General features: G+C 50.2%; 1 protein-coding gene across 1 annotated transcript in view; it reads left to right on the top strand.

Moving 5' to 3' along the window:
* The first annotated feature begins 5,507 nt into the window (after positions 1 to 5,507).
* The window catches only part of NFASC (neurofascin), a 179,002-nt gene continuing 163,815 nt past the window's right edge, over positions 5,508 to 20,694 (top strand). The window contains exon 1 of the mRNA XM_045982432.1: positions 5,508 to 5,614. Coding sequence (XP_045838388.1) covers positions 5,508 to 5,614 — 107 coding nt within the window. The remainder of the gene's footprint in view (positions 5,615 to 20,694) is intronic.

Here is a 20,694-nt window from a genome sequence, read left to right as displayed (position 1 = left end):
TGCCAGAATTTCTTCCCTACAGCACTTGTCCACAGTGGGTCAGTGTAAGAGAATGTGGAGAACTGGGAAGGGCACGGAGTCTCTGAGATCTTTGTGCAAATCCCAATTCCACCGTTTACCATCTTCAAAGTTAGCAGCAGCCCCCAAGACCACCCTCACTTCTGACATCATTCGCAAGCTTGGGCATTCCCAAGACCACAGTCAGGTCTACGGCCATACCACCCTGAACGCACCCAATCTCGTCTGATCTCGGAAGCTAAGCAGGGTTGGGCCTGGTTAGTACTTGGATGGGAGACCAAGACCACGGTCAGGTTCTATAATGTGCCAGTAGAACACACAGAACTCACCAGAAGCTAGAATACCTACAGTTTTTTTCTTTTCTTTTCTTTCTTTCTTTCTTTCTTTTTTTTTTTTTTTTTTAAAGATTTTGTTTATTTGACAGAGAGAAAGCAGAAGCAGGGGGAGCAGCAGGCTGACAGAGAGACAGAAGCAGGCTCCCTGCCGAGCCTGATGTGGGGCTCGATCCCAGGACCCTGGGACCATGACCCAAGCTGAAGGCAGACGCCCAACCAACTGAGCCACCCAGGTGCCCCCATAGCTCCGTTTTATTACAGTGAAGGGATACAGATTAAAGTCAGCCCAGAGAAGAGGCACATGAGGCAGAGTTCAGGAGAGCTCCAAATGCAGAGCTTCTAGTCCTCTTCTCCCCATGGAGACATGCGACAGCGCTACTTTCCAGTGATGTGCTGCCAACCAGGGAAGCTCCCCCAAGCCTTAGTGTCCAGAGTTGTTAGTGAGGCTCAGTCAGGTAGACACAGGTAGACACTGACCACCTGTGTAGCTAATTTCCGTTTCCAGCCTCTCTGGAGGTTGAGCTGATACGTGCCTGAAGCCTCCACCATAAATCGCTGTGTTCGCATAGACCACCTAGTGTGGCCTCAGGTAAAGACACTTTTATCAGGCAAGACATCCCACAGGTTCAGAGATGACCTCCCAGAAGCCAAGGGCAAGGCCAGCTCTCTCTTCGGGCCAGTTAATCCTTTACCACATCTCATCCGTGTGAGGTTGAGATCTGCCTAGCCTCACTGGGTCTCTCTTTCCTCATCAGCACACTGGAGGCAATGACCACAGATCTTACTGGGGTCTTGTGACAGCCAAGTGATATGACGGACGTCAAGGACCTGGTACGTGAGAGGCTTCAGTGAAGATGTGGTCCCTTCTGATATCCTCCAGGTGCTCGGTTCTCATCTCCTAACCTGGCCCAGGGTGTCAGCCCCTCCCTCCTCTTCTTCCCACACCTTATACTAACTTACGTTCCCCCAGAAAAGGGTAACAACCTACATATTGTTAAGCTGTTCTTCTTTTAAAAAGATGTGTGTGTTGGGGCACCTGGGTGGCTCAGTGGGTTAAGCTTCTGCCTTTGGCCCAGGTCATGATCCCAGGGTCCTGGGATTGAGCCCCGAAAGGGGCTCTCTGCTCAGTGGGGAGCATGCTTCCTCCACTCTCTCTCTCTCTGTCTCTGCCTGACTCTCTGCCTGCTTGTGATCTCTGCCTGTCAAATAAAATAAAACAAAACAAATAAACAAAATACGTGTGTGTGTGCATTTTATTTTTTTTTTAAGCGGCTGCATACCTCTCCGCTGCACGAATGAACACGGCATATTGGATCGTTGCTCTGGATGAGCTACAGCGAACAGCCCTAGGCATTCACATCTTTGTGACTTGCGCTAGTGTTTCTACAGCCTGGATTTTTCGAGGTGGCACTGAAGGGGCTAAGGGTCTATTCAAAGTCTTGATGGTATCAAGTTAAGCCTCTACCCAAATACATGGAACGGCCAGTTTCCCAGGCCTTCTGGGGACCATGTGTAAGAGACAGGCTTAACAACAGACACTGCTGGGGTCCAGCCCTGTCCCTCAGCTTCCACCATCCCTGCACACACCCAGTGTCCTACTGCATTGGAGACTCAGTGCACGGGTCTTTCTCTTCGCCTGGCTTTAGGCTTGTGCCATTGACTGGGAGCAAGGAGAAGCTAGAGGATGTAAAAGTCACCAGTGACTTGCCATTCACCGTGAAACAGAACACAGTGAGTAGGATTTCAGGTCCAGGGTCAGCAAGAGTCCTTGCCTGCTGGGGTTTCAGCCAGAACTTGAAATACAAATTCAGGGAAGAAGAGGAAGCAGGAAGGCCAGATGAATGTCTGGAAAGAAAAAAGCAACCACTGTCTGCCCTTGGCACTGAGAAGTTCTGTTCCTGACACACCAGCAGAACAGTCTGCACCAGATCCAGGCCTGTCTTTGTTCCTGGTGTCCATCCCCACCAGCAGGTGGTGTCCCCTGATCAGGACAGGCCAGTGGCTGGGGACAGTGAGGCCAAGGAAACCCCTGCTTCCACCCTATCTGGGCATCTGGGGGCCTTACATGCCCATCAGACCCATACTTTCCTTTTTTTACACTAAGGTATGAGATAGGAGCTCCAGTTTGAATGACCAAATCACTGCCTGATTCCTATCTGCTTCATCTTCTCTCCAGGACTCAGTTATCTCAGCTGTTAAAAAAAAAAAAGAAGAAGAAGAAGAAGGAAAGAGAAGTAGTAACTAACATTTGTGCAGAACACTTGGTTTACAAAGTACCTTATCTCCTTGAACCTCACCCCACTTTACAGATGAGAAAAAGAAGTCATAGAGGGATTAGGTGATCTGCCCATGTTCACCCCATGGTCGGCCAGGACTATCCTGTGTTTCTTCAAATTGCCCATACTGGAAGATTCTAACATTGTAAATCTAAGATTTTTAGGGCCTGCCCTAATATAGTGAAATTAAGTAGGCGCCTTCAGACACATCTGGGCTTTAAACCATCTTGGGCTGGTTTGTTTTCTCCTCTCGAGTAATAATAAGATGATATTTATTAAGTGTTTATTATATGACAAACATTGTACTACATGAATTATTTTGCTTATCCTTATAATAACTCTAGGAGGTAATATAATTATCCCCATTTTACAGATGAAGAAACTGAACTTGACAAGGTCAATAGCAATGTCCTGCATATAGAGAAACCAACGGAGACTGGAACTCATCAAAAGGCTCCAGAATCTTCAAGGAGATAAAACTAATAGAATCTCTGATAGTTCTGAACATACAGATAGAGACAATTGATGGAGAATTTAGAGTTGAATTATAATTACTGTATACAAACAAGTAAACAAAACATGATAATTATTAAGTCCAGAAAAGACCAGAACGTTTGCAGGAAAAGCAAAGGTTAGTTGTGAATAGGATTTTAGTTGTCCTAGTAAATACTTCTTTGGATATAACCAATATCAAGATATGACTAAATTGGGGGGTGGGAGGGGGACAGGAAAGCTATGTGAGAGAGGAAGGTAGGGTTGAAACAGTGTGTCTTACAGGGTTTTCACTACTCATCAAGAGATAATGCCTGAACCAGAAGCAAGAAGTAGCAATTTAGCATGTTATTTAGAGATAGGGAGGAAAAGAAACAGCTCAGAAGAAACAGCTCAGAAGAGTTGAAAGTGATGGCTTCTGGCAAGGCAGAGCATGAGGGAAATGTATTTTATAAGAAATCTCATAGAATGATTTGACTCAGATTCAGCTCTATGCTTGTGTAGCTTTAATTATATTTTCTAAAGAAATAAAAGGAAAATAAGTAAATTGCCCACGTTGACCCAGATTCTGATGTGGTGGAGGTGGGATTTGAACCCCCGCAGGCTGCCTCTAGAACTAATGGCAAAGCCACTGTGCAAAACGGCTTATAAAATATCTATGTCCTAGCACTATAAACAGCAAGTGGCTGATATATACAAGAAACCCAGGGGCGCCTGGGTGGCTCAGTGGGTTAGAGCCTCTGCCTTCGGCTCGGGTCATGATCCCAGGGTTCTGGGATCGAGCCCCACATCGGGCTCTCTGCTCTGCAGTGAGCCTGCTTCCTCCTCTCTCTCTGCTTGCCTCTCTGCCTAGTTGTGATTTCTCTCTGTCAAATAAATAAAATATTAAAAAAAAAAAAACTAAAAAAGAAACCCAGTGGCTGGGTCTAGTGCTTAAAAAAGGGAAATTATTGGGGCATCTGGGTGGCTTAGTGGGTTAAGCCTCTGCCTTCGGCTCAGGTCATGATCTCGGGGTCCTGGGACGGAGCACCGCATCGGGTTCTCTGCTCATTGGGGAGCCTGCTTCTCTCTCTCTGCCTACTTGTGATCTCTGTCTGTCAAATAAATAAATAAATATTTTTTTTAAAAAGGAAAATTATTTTCTTTCTCCCATTGAGCCAGCCACTTGGACACTTCTGGTAAGGAAGAGAGTGGGGTTCTGCCTTGGGTTCAGGCCTGAGGGGCCCTGGTGCTTTGAAGCACCTTCCTCTGAGTTCTCTAAGTGGCCCTCTAGTGCCTGGGGACAGTGTCGTCTGGACGGGGCTCCCCAGTTTCCAGATTCTCCCCTTTAGAGAATTTTCCAACCCTGTACATTCCCTCCTGCCCCTCCCCAAAGGGGTTGACCAGACACCCCCAGGAGCCCCAAGACTGGGCTACAGGGCCATCCCAGGGCCTGGGGTCAGACCAGGCCAGGCTCCAGGAGGGTACACTATTTCATTCATCGGATTGTGTGAGGCCAGGCTGCCAGAATGATGCTGAGAAAAGATCATGAGTGAAATCAGATTGTTTGTGTAGATGGGGGTCCTGCAGAAATTTTTGCCCAGGGGCAGCTATGCTTTCAGGCCCTTGCCCTATGGACCGTCCTCTGTTTCCCATGACATAGTCCTTACCCCATAGTTCTGATTGCAGGTCTCAAAGTAGCCGATGTAAGAAGGGAACATTTTGTCAGTTACCTATAAGATCCCGCCCTCAACTTTTCACTGTTCACTGGAGGAGGACACTGAGAGTGTCACGTCCTTGTGAAAGACTTAGTCACAGGGCCAGGACTAGCACTGAGATCTCTGGCCTCCCGGTCACTGGACTTCTTCCATCCTATCTCAAGTTTGGGACCAGGCCTGCGTTCCCGGAGGGCAAAACAATCTCCCGTTTTTGAACGGCGACCACGCTAGCCCCAGCAGGAATCGCAACTTTCTGACATCCCCAATTCGGGATCCAACCATTCTTCAATCAACAAACGTCCCTGGAGAATCTACCCCAAGCAAGCAAGTCTCCCTGGGAACACAAGCGCTCCGACACATTTCTGCCTCCAAGAAGTCACAGTCCGATGGTGGAGGGGCGTTTTCAGGGCAAAACCTGATACCGCGGGGGCTTCCCGGACGCTCCTTTCCAATGCCGGTGAGTGGGTGGGGGAGAAGAGAAAGCAGGAGCTTTTTCTACCTCCCCGCCGCGCAGGCCTAGCGAACCGCTCTCGGACGCGCCGGGCGGGGCCGCGCTCAGAGCATCTTCCGCCCCCCTCTCCGTCCGGGTCCCCGCCCGGTGCGCGAAGGGAGGGGCGCGGGGGCGCGCACGCAGGACGGCGGGGCCGCGCCGGCCGCCCGGGGACGCGCACGGGCCGGTCTCTGCCCTAATGCGGCGGCTGGCGGCGAGAGGCGCTGCAGGGGACGCGGGGGAAGTGGCGGCGCCGGCGACGGACAGCACGGACTGCGCCCAGGGCCGGAGCCCGCGCCCTCGGAGGTAGGCGAGCGCGGATACCGGACAGGTGGGGGTGCGGTAGGACGGGGGTCATGGAAACCCATCTAGCGACACCCCCTTGTTGCCGCCCTCTTCTGCCCGTCTCCATCCCCCGACCGGTCCCCATCCCCCTCTGACTACATCCCCGTCCCTTCTCCACACCATCACCTGCCCGAATCCATCCTGTTCTGTGGATATCTGCATCCACCCCCATTCAGCTCTCACCCCCCTGCCCACCCCAACACCCTTTCTGTCTCATTGGCCTCATTCCCTCCCCCTTCCTGCATCCTCGACCTCTTCTCCTTGCCTTCCGTCCCTGCCTCATTCACAGCGCTGCCCTTATACCTGTTTACCTCCACACCCCACTTTGGATCTTTCCTATCCCTCACATGGGCCCCTCTCCTTGGCCTCCCCTGCCCTCATCCCCACCTCATATCCCAGTCACTCTGTGTGCCTGTCTCTCCATCTGCTCCCTCAGTTTCTGTCCTCCCCAGGTCCCTCTGCACACCCTGTCCCAGCCGCTTCCCAGCTGCCTCTTGGTTTCCTCCTGCACCATAGTCCCTCTCAAGAACCCCATCTTACCCTCCTTGTCTGTTAGCTGGCCTGCCCCCCCATCACCTTTCCCGTTTGCCCTTCCTGGTGCTCTGTGTATCCACAAAGCTTGTACTGAGCCCCCATCACCTGACACGGGGCCCTCCTTCCCTGCTTGGGGAGGCCTAGGGCTCTGAAGGCCTGATGTAGTCACGGTTGCGGAATCTACTTATAACCCCTTTATGCATGTTTGATCTGATTCATGGCTTGGGGGTGAAGGATGCTGGGGGCTAGTCGGCCTGTTGTGTTCCTCCTCAGCCTTCCCTGGTTCAGGTTGGTTTCCTAGATGGACTGTGGGAGGGAGTGCTAAGCATAGGGAAACTAGGTTGGGCAAGAGGCAGAGTCCAAGGGAATGGCTGAAGACCTCTTACTGGTCTTGTTCTGAGCCCTGGGATGCAAAGGCCTGGATGAGGAGCCCCGCTGGAAGGTTGGAGAATTTTGGATTTTAGAGAGAATTCTTCTTCAGGCTCCAAGTTGGCACAGCTGCCATGAGTGTGGCCCATGGCCTGGGCTGAAGAGAGGGCAGACTGCTGAATCACTTAGACTCTGGTCCCCACAGCAGCCCCTCTCCTTCCTCAAGCCAGGTTCTGCTCCTGATTCCTTCCTTGGCATTTGGCAGCAGGCTGTGTGTGTGTGTGTGTGTGTGTGTGTGTGTGTGTGTGTGTGTTGGGCAGAGATGCCTCCTCCCCCAGTCTGGAGGAATGGATGACAGTGCCCCTTTCCAGCCTGTCTGTCTGCCTGGGATGAGGGCCTGGTGTAGCTACCCTTGGAACTGTGATGAGCCTTGATGGGGCCCAATCAAAGCTCCAACAACGGCAGACTGCAGGCCTTTGAGACATGGTTGGGCAGGAGTTGAATTGTTTGTATGGGGCCAGAGACCAGCAGGTTCAGAACCCACCGAACTTGAGATGTAAGTAGGAGAAGCCCAGGGAAAATGTGTGTGGTGAGTGGAGGCTCCGGAGGACAGGGGCCATACCAGCTGTGGGAGTGGGGAACAGGGAGAAGAGGGAAGGCAGAAACCTGTCCTGCGCTCTGGTTTGGGGATGGTTGGATCATGGAATTGTGCTGCAGGAGGAATTGGACGAAATTGGGGAGAGGGGTGTCATCCTAATCTTTTGTGTTGACCGAGTTGGCCCTTTCTGTGTGTGTGTGTGTGTGTTGAGAAAACTGCTGGGTTTTCTTTTCTTCCTTTTTTGTTTTTTTGAGTTGCACTTCTGAGGGATTAATATCTTCCCCTTTGGATTCAGCTGAAAGTGTGTGTGTCCGTGTGTGTGTGTGTGTGTGTGTGTGTGTGTGTAGATAAAGAATGAGAATAGCACAAACGAGGAAAGAGACTCATTCACATTTAACCCCACAGATTGTGTTTGCTCCCTCCGACAGGGGATGGTAGCCCAGTTCCTGTCTTGGGGACTTCAGCTAATTCCCCGGGGCTTAAATTGGGGGTGAAGAGCACATTGCTGATGGGTTTTGTCCCATTCTGTAAGGGTCCCTCTCTTTAGAAATCCCAGTGTTTGGACTCCAGTTCCTGTGTGACAACCCTAAAGGGTACTTAGGCACTGCCTGGCAAGGGGGAGGGGCGTGTGTTTAGGGGGCTGGCTGTCCACCACTTTGTCACCTTTCTGCTCCCCCTCTCGTCATAGGGGGTGGGGCGGGAAGCTTCCCCAGGCGTTTCCTGGCCTGGGGAGGAGGCAACACCTGGAGGTCTCTGGGAGAGCTGATTGGATTAAGGTTCTGATGTTGAAATGCTGGATTGGGGCTGAGGCTCTGTGGGGGATTCTGATAACCAGGTGCATATTTGCTGGTTTTGTGCAATGACTCTCACCCCAGATCCCTAGTTTAGCATCACAGAGGCTTCGCAGAGATAAATCAAGGCACAGAGAAAGAGGAGTGGGCTTCCCGGAGAGCTGGAGCCAGGTACAGCGAGCTCCCTGTGGGCTGAAGCTGATTGGCTTCCGGGGCTGCTGCTTTCGGGGCACATTGAGGAGGTGGCTGCTCTCCGGGGTGGGGGGTTCTGGCTTGGCTATCTGAGGAGGAGGTGCAGAGGAAGGTCCCTTTTCTACAGTGACCGAGGGACAGAATTCCAAGGCTCCCATCACTCTGTTCTTGCATCTTGTTCCCTTCCTCTAAGGGAACCTTCCTCTAAGGTCCTCCCCCTTAGAGGACCACTGTCCTCTAAGCCCATCGGAGAGCTGGCATGGGAGGCTCATCACTTAGTCTTTAGAGAAAAGAAATCCTTAGGACACCAGAAAGTTGAGGGGGGAGGCAGAGTAGTTCAGTCTTCAGTCTGTTTGGCCTGGGGGACAGGGGGTGTGGGGGTGTGGGGGTTGGGGGCGAGAAGAACTTAAGGCCAGCTCCGTTCCGTACTTATTTATTTAGCAAATACAAATGAAGCCCGCAGTTGCTGCCCTGCTCTGTGTGGGGCTTGTAGAGATGAAAACTGAGACAGCATCTGGTCTCTCAGAGCTCGCAGTGTCCTGGAGAAGAGAGACAAGTAAACAGACAAACACCACAGATAAGCTTGAGTGAGAACATCTGGACAAGCATGTAGAGAGGCTGGTCCTTATTCCAGTGGTATCAGCCCCTCTCCTCCAGAACCATGAGGACGACTGGGTGAGTCTGTCCAGAAGGGTGGGTCCGGTCTGGCCCTAAAGTCGACTAAGGAAAAGGATGGAAGAGGAGGCGAGATGTAAGATATTACCAGATCCCTGTCTTTAAGGGGAAGAGCTGGGACAGCTGAACCTCAGTGGGTGCTGCTTTAGCCCCATGGGGGGAAAGCACTCAGAGGGAACTCTGGGACAAGTTCAAGGCTACTCAACTCTCCCATTTCCATCTCCTAAGCCCTTGTATTTTAGGGGCAAACTGTGGTCTGGGTATGCTTAGAATGTTACAGGGAGTCAGAGGAAAAGAAGCCCAGTCTGCCTTCCCAGGAGCTAACTATCTGATGGGAAGCAGCAAGTACATTCCTAGGTGCATGCTCAGAAACAAGATAAGGAGGAAAATCCCAAGCTCTGGTAGGTGGGGAAGGGTCTTGGGGTCCTGGGGAGGTCAGAACCAGGTGGGATTCATCAGAGAAGTCCAGGTGGGGGAGGGGAGGGCTTTGAAGTAATTCTCTTGAGCACAGGCCACCAGGCACATCCACAGTTGAACTGGGAAAGAACGTGATGATGGAGACCCTCAGTCTTATCTGTCTGAGAAGCCCCCTTCTTCCCCACACTCTAAATTTAACTCATTTCATTAGTGTGTCCTGAGTCTTTGAGTATATCCCAGGAATTGTGCTGGGGATTGGGCGTATGAGTGAGTTGGAGAGACAGAAACAAAAACAAAGGAAAATTGAGTACCAGAAATGGTCTAGCAGAGGCTGGATGAGTTCCTGGTATTGTAGGAGCATGGCTGAGGGGTCATGGTAGACATGGTAGGACCTGGAGTGATTGTCATCTACTGTTGAGATACACCCTGTTTCGGCCAGAACAGCTCGATGTCAAACTTTGGAGCATTTACTCAAAATTCCCAGCTAGAGCCCACGCCTAGCTGCAAGGGCAGAGGTTGGATGCATCCAGCCTGGTCCTTCGGCCTGCGGGGGAGGGCTCTGGGAGCTAATGGCGGTGCTGGTTGCTTGAGTAGGCACTTCCAAAGCTCTGCTGACCCGCAGCACCAGTCAGATTGTGCCAGCCAACTGGAGAACTCCTGAGCCACCCTCCTTTCCTTAGATCTCGAGGCAGGCCAAGAAAAATAAAAGTGTGTTACTATCATAGTCATCATTCTAGATAGTTTGCTGTGCGCTAGGCACTCTATTATGTGCTTGTATGCATCACTTCATGTAATCTTCATAAGGGTAAACCCTAAAAAAAAGAAGTACTGCTAGGATTCTGGTTTTATAGATAAGGAAGCAGACTCAGAAAGGTGATTATTTAAGATTGAAGAACAGGTAAGTTGTAGAGCTAGAATTTAAACCTGTGTGTGTTTGCCATCCAAGCCCATACACCTCTCCTATATATTATAGGAGAGTAAAAATAAAAACCTGGGATGTTTTAGCCCAAGGCTGTCTAGGAAAATCTATTAGAAAGGCCCAGTTATCATACATCTTTGAGTACCTCCTATGTCCTTCTGAAGGATACAGAAACTTTCAAATGGGGGAAGTACCTGGAAATATATGACAACTCTTAGGAATCATATACGACAGTATACAGTTAAGTCTTCAGACCCCGGAGAGTAGAACTTCAAAGGAAGGAGTGACCCCTTGGTATGACTGTTGGAGTCAGGGAGGTGACAGGCATAGTAGAAACTCCTCAGCCTTTGAGGTCAGGCTTACATTCAAACCTTGGTTCTTCCAAGGAGCTGCGGCTTGCCCGTCTGTGACGTGGAGATGTGAATATGAACATCTTGCTGAGCTGTTCTAAGGATGAAATGTGAGAAGGCAGTGAAGGCCCCGGCAGGGCACCTGGCTGGTAATAAGTACTCACCAAACGTCAGCGGCTCGTCACAGAGGAGGTGAGAATGGGGCTGAGGCCTGCAGAATCCCTCGAATTGGTGGAAGAGGAGATTATCCTAGATGAGGGAACCCACCAGGTGTATAAATTAAAACCTGATGGGTTCAGGTTCCCTGGGAAAGAAGGGACCTCCCTCATCTAGCCTGCTCTCTCCAGGTCCTTGTGATGAAGCCTTACAGGGAAAGGACATCACCCTGAAAAGCAGGAGGGTCTTCTCTTTTACTTCCGGCTCTATCATGAACAGAGCTTAAATGTGTTTCTGTCTGTAAAACCAGAAGATTGCTCAAAGTCTCTTGTCCTAGAAGCTCAAGTCTCTGGAATAGGGCATTGATTAATTTCTTGTCCTGCCCTTCTTCTCCCAAAGGTCATGCCTTGATAAAGTTAGAGTGCCTGGGGTCCGGTGGGCTCATCCCCTGGGGCTGTTATCGTCCCTTCCTCTCTCCTGCAGCTCCCTTCTCTGGGAAGCAGCTGCCCGAGCATCTGCTTTCTCCTCCTTCACCTGCTCCTCCTCACTCATCCCCTCCCAGGCTGGGCCAGCCCCTCCTGAAAGGCCTCCCTGGCAGCCCCTCTCCCCGTCATTATGATGCTAATCGTGTTGTTAATTTTTCTGAGATGCTGAAAGAAAGCCCCAATCTGTTCTAATGAATTTAATTAGAGAGGGGTTTGGAGGGCTTCAGAACCTCTTACCAGGATCACAATAAACAGAGTTAACGAGATAAACAGCCTGGGATCAGCGGCTCAGGGGTAGGAAGGGAGGATTTCCCACTCAGTCCTAGAATGAGGAAAGCCCCCAGCACCCAGAATTGGAAGAAGGCTGTGTGAGCGGCTGTTGAGTTGTGGGTTCTCTTTGGAACTGTTTTCCGCCCGCCCCACCCAGCCCCAGGTGCCCGGAACTTCATACCTAGTTCTGCCCTTCAGTGGGAGCTGCACCTCTGAGAAGGTCCTGTCGTTGTCATCATTATCACCAAATAGTTGTTGAGCACCTGCTGTGTGCATAAGGGGTCCAGCACCATCTTCTGGAGGCTCATGAGACCCCATCTCCTCCCTAAAGAGAAATGAAGATACGTGTTCATATGTAAGAAACATTTGCTAATTCCAGACAGTAAATGCTAGAAGATTGGCAGGAGATTATGTTGGGCTTAGGTGATCTGGAAAAGCTTCTTGCTAGAGGAAGAACTTGAGGTCTTGAGATAGCAAAACTTGAAGACTTAATAATCAGAACTCTTGGAGTAAGAGCAGGAATGTGCAGGGGATCTTTGAAATGAATAAATGGTATGGTTGGGTGCGTGTAATTCAGTAATGAGGGAATGTGTCTGGGACGGTTTATTGAGATGTAATTGTAGAGGACCCTGAGTGCTGGAGTCCTTGCTCTTCTAACCTGGTTGTGCTGGAGTCTCTGCTTTCCTTCTCTGGAAACTTAGCATGACCAGCTTGGGGGAGTGCCTAAAACAGGATGGTTTTTGTGCTGAGCTCACTGTCCTGGATCTAGTTTAGGCCAGTGGGGGTGGATTGACCAGATGCTAAGTTTTGTTCTCTGATCTTGTGATTTTCTGGGATGCAAGTGAATGCCTGGCAGAGCAATTCCAAGGACTTTTCCCGGTGAGCGTTCCCTCCTTCTTTATTGATGCTGGCCAATTTCCTTTGGCAGTAGCATCTTTTGCAAGTATTCAGTGGAATCTTCCAGTTCCAGGGTCAGTGAGTTTCGTAACTTGTCTCTTTATATTACTAAGACTTCTCAGAGTGTGTGTATGTCCATGTGTGTTTGTGCTTGGGGGTACATGTTGCCTATGTTAGTGGAATTATTCCAACGGGATCCCGATTCTGTTCAGATCTTTCTTTGCAACACAACAGTTGTTGAACATTTGTGAGCCTTAATTTCCCCAGGTGCGAGGGAGGAAAAGTCATCCCTGTACCTTATTGTGCATGTGGATCCATAAACTGAAAGCTTTGAGAATAGGATTTCAAACACAAGGAAGAATTATAACTAGGATTTTTGACAGGAAGTATAACACTGAGCTGAAATTTTAAGGCAGTTCTCCATCCCCTTTGGAACTTCTACCTGTGAGATTAGCCAATGTTTTATTTGGGGGCATCACCAAAGATGATGCCTTTTGTTATTTGCCATAGTCTGTCTGGGCTTATGCATCATTAGTGGTGAAGTTAACACCGCTGTCAGCTGTTGGTTGGCCTGTACGTGTGTGTTTATATTGGAGACACTGTTATGATGCCCATTGTGTGGTATTTTTCCACACGTTGGTGGTGACATGTTCTTTATGAAGGAAAACGCCTTTGAGGCCACAGGCAATTTTCCTATGCTGACGTAGACAAGGACAGGACAGAAACTAGATCTCTTTCTGATCATCATCACACACTGAGTGGAATTGAAGGCTTTGGGACTTATGTTGGGAACTAAACCAGAGTTCTCCGGCTGACCCAAGCCCTGGGCTATGCCTTGTGGGGTTTTTAAAATATATTGTAAAATATATATAATATTTGTTGCACCTACAGTCAGTCTTCAAAGGCTCTATTTGCATGGCGCACTTCTAGGTGGTTTCTTGTTTTGAGAGCATCTTCAATCTCAGAGAATGTTAGAGATGGTCTAATCCAAGATCATTATTTGACCGACCAAGAAACAGACTCAAAAGGGCTACATATTCTGCTCGTGGCTGCATGGCTAGTTGCTGGCAGAGGTCGTTCTTCACATACTGGGCCACTGGGAACTTTAAAAATTACAGATAAACCTAGTAATTGTGCAAGAGGATAAGTAATTAAGTTCCCTAAAGCAATATCTAAACCAATAATGCTTTGGGATACCAGAGAAGAGAGGAAATTAATGTAGACTAAAGTCCTTTGGGAAGGTTTTAAAGAGAAGCATGGACTGGTTTCGGCCTAGGGATGGGTTGGATTTGAGTAGATAGAGGAAATGGACCTTTCTGGTGGGGTACAGGAGCATAAGCAAAGGTTCACAGGAGGGAAGCTGTGGTCAGGCATTGCACTGGCCTGACTAGAGCAGTGGAAGGTATAGCTGGGGGGACTGGCTGAAGCCAGAGTGTGGAGAATCTTGACCTTGACTGAGTAGTTGATGAGGGGCATTTGAAGCTTCTTGACTGAGCTTGCTCCGGGTCTGGGGCGGTGTTTGAGAGTTAGTTCCTTCTGAAAGGGCGTTTGGGCAATCCGGAATGCTGGAACTTTCTCGTGGGCTCAGGCAGGGAGTTTGCTGCTGTCCAGGGTGCTGACCTGCCTCTGAAAGATTTTCCTCCCCAATGATGCCAGGTTAGAAGGTAAAGCCAGAGAATGTTTAGAGCGATCCAGAGGGATCTAGAAAACAATTCTGGCTAGGACTAGGAAATGTGTGGGCTTTCTGGCATCAGCCTAGTTTACCCCATCTGACTTTGCAGTCCTTGTAATGAAAGCAAAAGTATGGATTGGGGGAACTAGTAAATGGCCCTTTTAAGGCGAGACCGTGTGTGTGCACATTTGCATGATAAAATGACCCAATTTGTAGCCTAGTAAATTTTGCCTTAGAGTCTGTATTTACGTGAGAGTCTCAGCCCATTTCTTCTGTCATTGTGAAAATGCACTCGCTCTACTCAACATTTCAGAGTGTCTAAAACCTCTCCAGGGGGCATCTGGGTGGCTCAGTCCATTAAGCATCTGCCTTTGACTCAGGTCATGATCCCAGGGTCCTGGGATGGAGCCCCACATCAGGCTCCCTGCTCAGTGGGGAGTCTGCTTCTCCTCTCCTTCTGCAGCTCCCCCTGCTTGTGCTTTCTCTCTCTGTCAAATAAATAAAATCTTTTTTTAAAAAGTCACTCTGTAAGTAAGTAATAATAACCTGTCAAAAGACTGGAGTAGAAAATTTCCATTGTGTTGTCATATGCAGTGTACATAGGCGTGCCTAACCTTATCATAAACATGCGCGATTTCCGCATCTGGTCTTGGGTTTGGCACATAGAAATCTGATTTCCTAAACCAGACTGCATGCTTTTGAAGATGTGCCTTCCAGTTTTCTTGTTGTCTCCCGTAGAATCTCAATGTGCTGATAGTAATCCTTAATGAACGCCTGCTAGTGAGTAGCTCTCTTTGTTAGCCTGGAGCTATGGGTTTGGCTCCTAGAAGATGTGTGCACATGAATACAAATAATATTTATTGAGCCCCTGCTGGGCGTAAGTCTCTGTACTTGGTACTGTGGGCAGTGACAGAGGAGGAGCCGGGATGGCTGTGCTCAGTCTAATGAGAGAGCAAAGGCAGGCACGTGTGAAAACAACACACACACATGACTGATAGACAGAAACAAAGACAGGGTGGTAGCAGGGATGCAGATCTGCAAGTGGGTTGCAGGATGCCGGCAGGGGCAAGATTTTGTGTGTGTCTCTGTCTGGCCTTCTCTCGAGGATTCCCTTCTTCATGAGGCGTAGCTGGTACCAGCCACCTCCTTGCCTCCAAGGACAGTGCTGCCTTTATGGCTGGTCAGGCAGCTCGATGTCTCACTGGGGCTGGGCTGAGGCGGTGCTGTCCTGAGCTGGCCTCTTCCTTAAAGAGCACTCGGGAAGGGAGAGAGGGCTGTGTGGAAGGGAAAGAAACTCCCTTTTCTTCTGGTCACTGAAATGGTGACAGGGTCTAGCTCTTGAACTTCCTTCTAGCACAGAAGGGTTTTGTTGGGACCCCAGCAGCTCTTGTACACGGAGCCCCATGATGCAGGTCAAGCAGCTCTGGGAGAGACAGGAAAGGCAGAGCTTGGTGGCATGGCTCCCGACAGTCACCTGAGCTCCCCTGCTTTACCTCTAGGGGTGTGCACTGCCTGGTGGGGAGCAGGTGGGCTGTGTCTCCCAGCTGTGGCTAGGGTGGGGGACTTCTCTGGTTGACTCACAGGAAGGAGCCTGCCCTTTCCCACCTTCTGTGGGCACACAAGTCACCTGGGACCTTGTTAAAGTGCACAGGCAGAATGACGAGGTCTGATTGGGCCCGAGTTTCTGCATTCCTTACCAGCCCCTAGGGGAGGCCAGTACTGCTGGTCAGCAAACCATACTCTGATTGGCAAGGCCCTGTTTGTGGGTTGTCAACCTGGAAACATGCTAGTCTCACGTGGGGAGATTTCAAAATATGGAGACACTTGGACCTGCTTTACAGCCCAATAACATAATCTCTGAGAGTTGGGTCCAGGCACCAGAATGTTTGAAAAGTCCCCTCCATGATTCCGATATGTATATATCAGAATGTATAATATATGTATATGTCTCAGCCCTGGCTGAGAACCACTGGCTATCTGGATGGTCTTTCTCTTCCCTCTGATATGTTTTTCACCTGGCTGTGTCTTCCTTACCCCAAGAGACTGTGAGTGCCTCCAGGGTACAGAACGTCTTATATCAGATTACCAGTCATGCCCTGCAGTCACCGTCAGTCGGCTCAGCTGGTAACAGTGTGATGTGTTCCCGTCTATCACTCTGGCCACCGCTCCCATGCATGTACCATCGGCCACGAGGGATCGAAGAATGTGGCTGGCTTAGAGCAGGCCAGTGCTACTCTTGGGATGACAAGTCAGAGAGGGCATCCAGTACCTAGAACCAGCACCTGGCTGGCAGCCTGGCACCTATAGGAAACTTTCAGGAAGTCTATATTGAAGGGATGATGACGCCAGTGTGGGGTGGCAGAGCGGGCCCTGGATCGAGGAGCTGAAGACCGGAGGGATTGGGGGTCTAAAGGCGAATAGGGCAAGTTATTTAACATTCCTTAGCTTTACTTTTCTCCGTTGTAAAAATGAGAATAAGAACGCCTACCTAACGGGGCTTTTAAGTAGAAAATATTGTTGGAAAAGGGGGTCTGGAAATGCAGGTGTTATGCAGACAAGAGATTACGTGAGAATTCATTTTCAAAGTGGTGGGATGAAGCCACAGGTATTGTTGCAAGCTCTTGTTCTAAAGGACCGTCCCAGGCCCCACCACGTGTGCCTCTGTCTACAGAAGAGCTCAGAAGGGCTCAGGGAGGTACCGCTCACGGGTCGCCTACGCCGTGTCCAGGGCTGTGCTGGCAGCGTTGCTTATGTCCACTCACTGATTTATCACAACCCTTGGATGGGGTATCATGATCCTGATTACACTGAGAAAATGGGGGCTCTGGATGGGAACCTGCTTGCCCGAAGGAGGACAGCTCTCAGTGGCAGAGCTGGGATTGGCTCTGATTCCAGATTCTCCTGCTCCTGGCTCGTTACCCCACGAGCAGCGCTGGGGTCCAGCATGGGCTGATTGATGGTCCCTTAGTTTGAGAAGCTTTCTTGTTTGGGGCTCACTTGTTTTAAAGAGTGGCATAAGAGGCTGGCTATCACAGAAACACCAGTCTGCCATTAGGGAATGTTAGAGGGCATGGCCCCGGAGCCTTCTGGGTCTTGGCCCACACTGCACAGTGAAGACATTGCTCAAAGTCTTCCTCAGGCCCCGAGACAGAGGCTGTGACACCTTCCCCTATAGAAGAATCACCATCTGCCCCCACAATCCCCCCTTGCCTCCGCCCTCTTCTTGATAGAGCCACTGACCCAGCTCTCGTCTATTTCACCTACCTAGGTTTCCCTTTCATTCTGGACCTAAAAGAAAATGGAAACACAAAAGGGAGCAATCCCATGAGCCTCTCCTCATCCACAGGTGCAACGTCAATGGGTTATTTTTATTTTCATCACCTGGTGCTAGTGCTCCCTCCTCAGGTGAGCAGGGGGAGGGGCACATCTCCTCCCACAGCTTCCGCCCAGAGAGGAGTCCCAGTGTCTGCTGTCTTCCTGCCCACCTCTCTTCTGCCGTGAGAACAAGGACACATTCTGGCTGAAGCCCGGCTAAGTTGTTTGGAAGAGAGGGGAGAGGGCTGGTTTGCACGGTTTGACCCGTCACAGAGGGATCCACCTGGTCCGGGTGCTTATCTGTCTGTACCTGAGGAGTTCTTTCTTTTTTTTTTTTTTTTTTTTAAAGATTTTTATTTACTTATTTGAGAGGGAGAGACAGGATGACAGAGATCGTGAGTGAGAGCAAGAGTGGGGAGAAGAGGGAGAAGCAGGCTCCCTACTGAGCTGGGAGCCCAATGCGGGGCTCTATCCCAGGACCCTGAGATCATGACCTGAGCCAAAGGCTGAGCCACCCAGCTGCCCCTCGAGTTCTTTAACTTGGGGCCTTGTCGGGTATTGGCTGAGACCAACTGAATCCACACCGAGAAAGAGAACTAGAGAGGAAACTCAAGTGACTTCACAGGCACTACAGTCAAATCCCACCATGGGCTTTGGATATGAATATCGCACTCCTCGCTGAGCTGTGACTAAGTCTCTGTTCGTATCTGGTCCACATTCGTCCTCTTGCTGTGCTCTAATTTGGCTGATCTTTCCCTTATGTATTCCATGAAGTTCTGTGCCGGGATGTTACTTCCCTGTATCAGGGCTGGGATTACAGTGTCCAGAACTTTCTTCAGCTTTAGGAATTTACTGAGTTTACATTTAAGTACAGAGGGTTTATCCATTGTGTTGCTTCAATATTTTCTCTGCTAAATCCCCATGTATTTTTCTTTAAGCCATTTTGGCTTTTTTTCCCCTCTCTTTTCTCTTCAAGTGTCCCTAGGGTTTTCTGTGTCTGAGAAGTCTGCTTCCTGTCTGTGGTTCTGCACGGTCAGCATGCTGCCTCTCTGGTAGGAATAAAGACTCCCAGTTCAGCCTGGGCTAAAAACAAATCCCTTGTCACCTGGAAGACTGGCCACCGGGACGCCTTGCTGTAACACCATGAATTCCCCATCTAGCTGCAGAGGTCTGGGGCCTTAGTGCTTTCATCTTTTCTCTCCTGTGGATATATGGTTATTCCAGCACCACCTGTCCTGAGTATCTTAGCAATCGGCATGAAGCCTCCTGGGCTTCTGGGGCTGGGATGGATTTGGCTGGTGGGCCCCCAGGCCTCTGACCCTTTTCCTTCTCCATCTGGCTGCCCTCGGCAGCGGGGCGCTGCGGCACTGGCAGCTGGCGGCCTCGGTGAGATGGACAGGTTGAGGGGGAGGTGAGGTTAAAGGAAATATTGCAAAAGACTATGAATGGTGTGGGGCTGGGCCTAGCTGGAAGATTCTGGAAGGCTGGTATGTGAGTAAGGTTAGAGTCTGGGTCAGGCTCTGGCCCCATTTGGAGTCTGATTAGAAAAACCGTCCAAATTGTTTGTGTTCTTACACCTTGAGAAATGGGCGGGGGGGGGGAGTGCTTTTAGATGGCACCCTGAAAAGTTGCAGCTTCTGAGAGCAAGAATGCTTTGTTTCTCAGTGGGCTGGCGACATCATCCGGGGTCTACCCCAGATGTTGGTGTGTCAGGGACAGACCGGAATAGGCCAAGTGCTGCTCAGAGGTGGCTAAAGCTATTCTGCTGGCTTGGGGCGTGCTTGCTCAGGGTCAGTTGTCAGCCTTCCTTCCCTTCTTCCTTCCCTCCCCAGGTTTGTTTTTCCCAGTTCCCACTGCAGAAAGCCCAAGGGCATGTATCTGGTCTCAGAAGGGGAAAATAGCCCAAGAGCAAGGGCTTGGCTTCACATCTAGCTCTCCACTCACGAGTCGTGTGACCTTTGGCAAATGACTTAAATCTCCCTTACTTTTCATCTGTAAACTGAGAATTAAGTGGTGCTTGCCCTGCATGGAGTCGTTAGAGTGGAATTAGGTAATGCACAGGAACCCCTTTGCACAGCGCCTGCCAAGTTAAGAAGTGGCCCATGGAAGTGAGCTTGTGGTATTTCCCACCTCCTTTCCTGGAAGTACCTTCATGCTCTGCCTTGTCCACACCTCACGCCTTTGCTGAGGATAGAAAATATTTTTGGACCTCAGCAAGATGCTCAGCTCTGTGCTACATATGGCCAGAACTGCGGTGGGAGGAAGCAGCGATCTTTCTGTGACCCTAGTTATACCTGGTGCTCTGGTTGACGAGCGCACCAGGTACCTGTGCGTAGGGAAGATAACTGAGTCTGCCAAGTCCTAAAGGACAGATGCACACGGCTGGTGCTGAGCACAGAGCTCTCACAGTTTAGCAGAGAGAGTGCATACAGTCCGTGGCGATCTGCAAGACTGCAGGGAAGGAGGTTATGGGGGACCCTGATGAGAGGGAGCTCTTGCTCTTTCTCTTCTCCAGCAAGCTCCTTAGGGAGTGCCTCCAAGGGTGGGGGGCAGAGATTAGAAGAAAAGGACAGTCTAGTTATCCTCAAGACGGGAATTTCCTGCTGGCCACACCCATAGAGAAAAAGGGCAGGAGGGAGGAAGGGAGGCTCAGAGCTGGTGGGGAAGCCAACACAGGATCGGTCAGCAAAACAGAAAGAGATGTGAGAGGCACATCTCAGGACAGGGAATGAGAGTCCCTTTCTCCATTTTGGTCCCTTTGTTTTGCTTCATCTGACCTAACTGTATCTTTATCATACCCCTGGCCACACCGCGTTAATATATCACTTTTAGGCAATACATCATTTCTAGGTGAGGAAATCAAAGCACAGAGAGGTGGGCGGCCCATTAAGGAAGTGACATGAATCAAGGCAGAGCCAAGGCTGGATATCCACCTCCTGACTCTCGGCCTGTGGATTCCTAGTGTGGCTCTCTCCTGGGCTTCTCCTGTGATTCAGGTCTCAGCTGGTGTCACATAAGGCAGCCCAGGATCTCTAGGTGGGGGATGGAGAGCAAGCCACCCAACACAAGACCTTTTCCAGCTCAAGCAGCTCTGGTCCAGAATACCATGTGACCATCACTGCGCCCCACCCCACCCCACCCCCACCCTGGCTAGGTTTCAAGTCCTGGTCTCAACAGCCACGGGACTTGGTGGCCAGGCCTGGGAAGAACCCATTGTCTTCTTGCATCATCACTGGTTGTATGGCTACTGGCTAGCTTTCTTGTTCATTTTCTGTTTGTTTTGTGTGGGCTGCTCTGAGCCCTATATTCAGACACAGCTGGGGAGCTGGCACCTGCTCAACCTTTGCCCCAGTCTATCCTAGAATTGCCCGTGGTACTGACGGAAGACGCTGGCTCTGTGT

Source organism: Meles meles, chromosome 17, assembly GCF_922984935.1.
Source record: "Meles meles chromosome 17, mMelMel3.1 paternal haplotype, whole genome shotgun sequence".
Taxonomy (NCBI): Eukaryota; Metazoa; Chordata; class Mammalia; order Carnivora; family Mustelidae; genus Meles; species Meles meles.
Note: the sequence above shows the minus strand (reverse complement) of the source record. Positions and strands in the feature narration are given on the sequence as shown.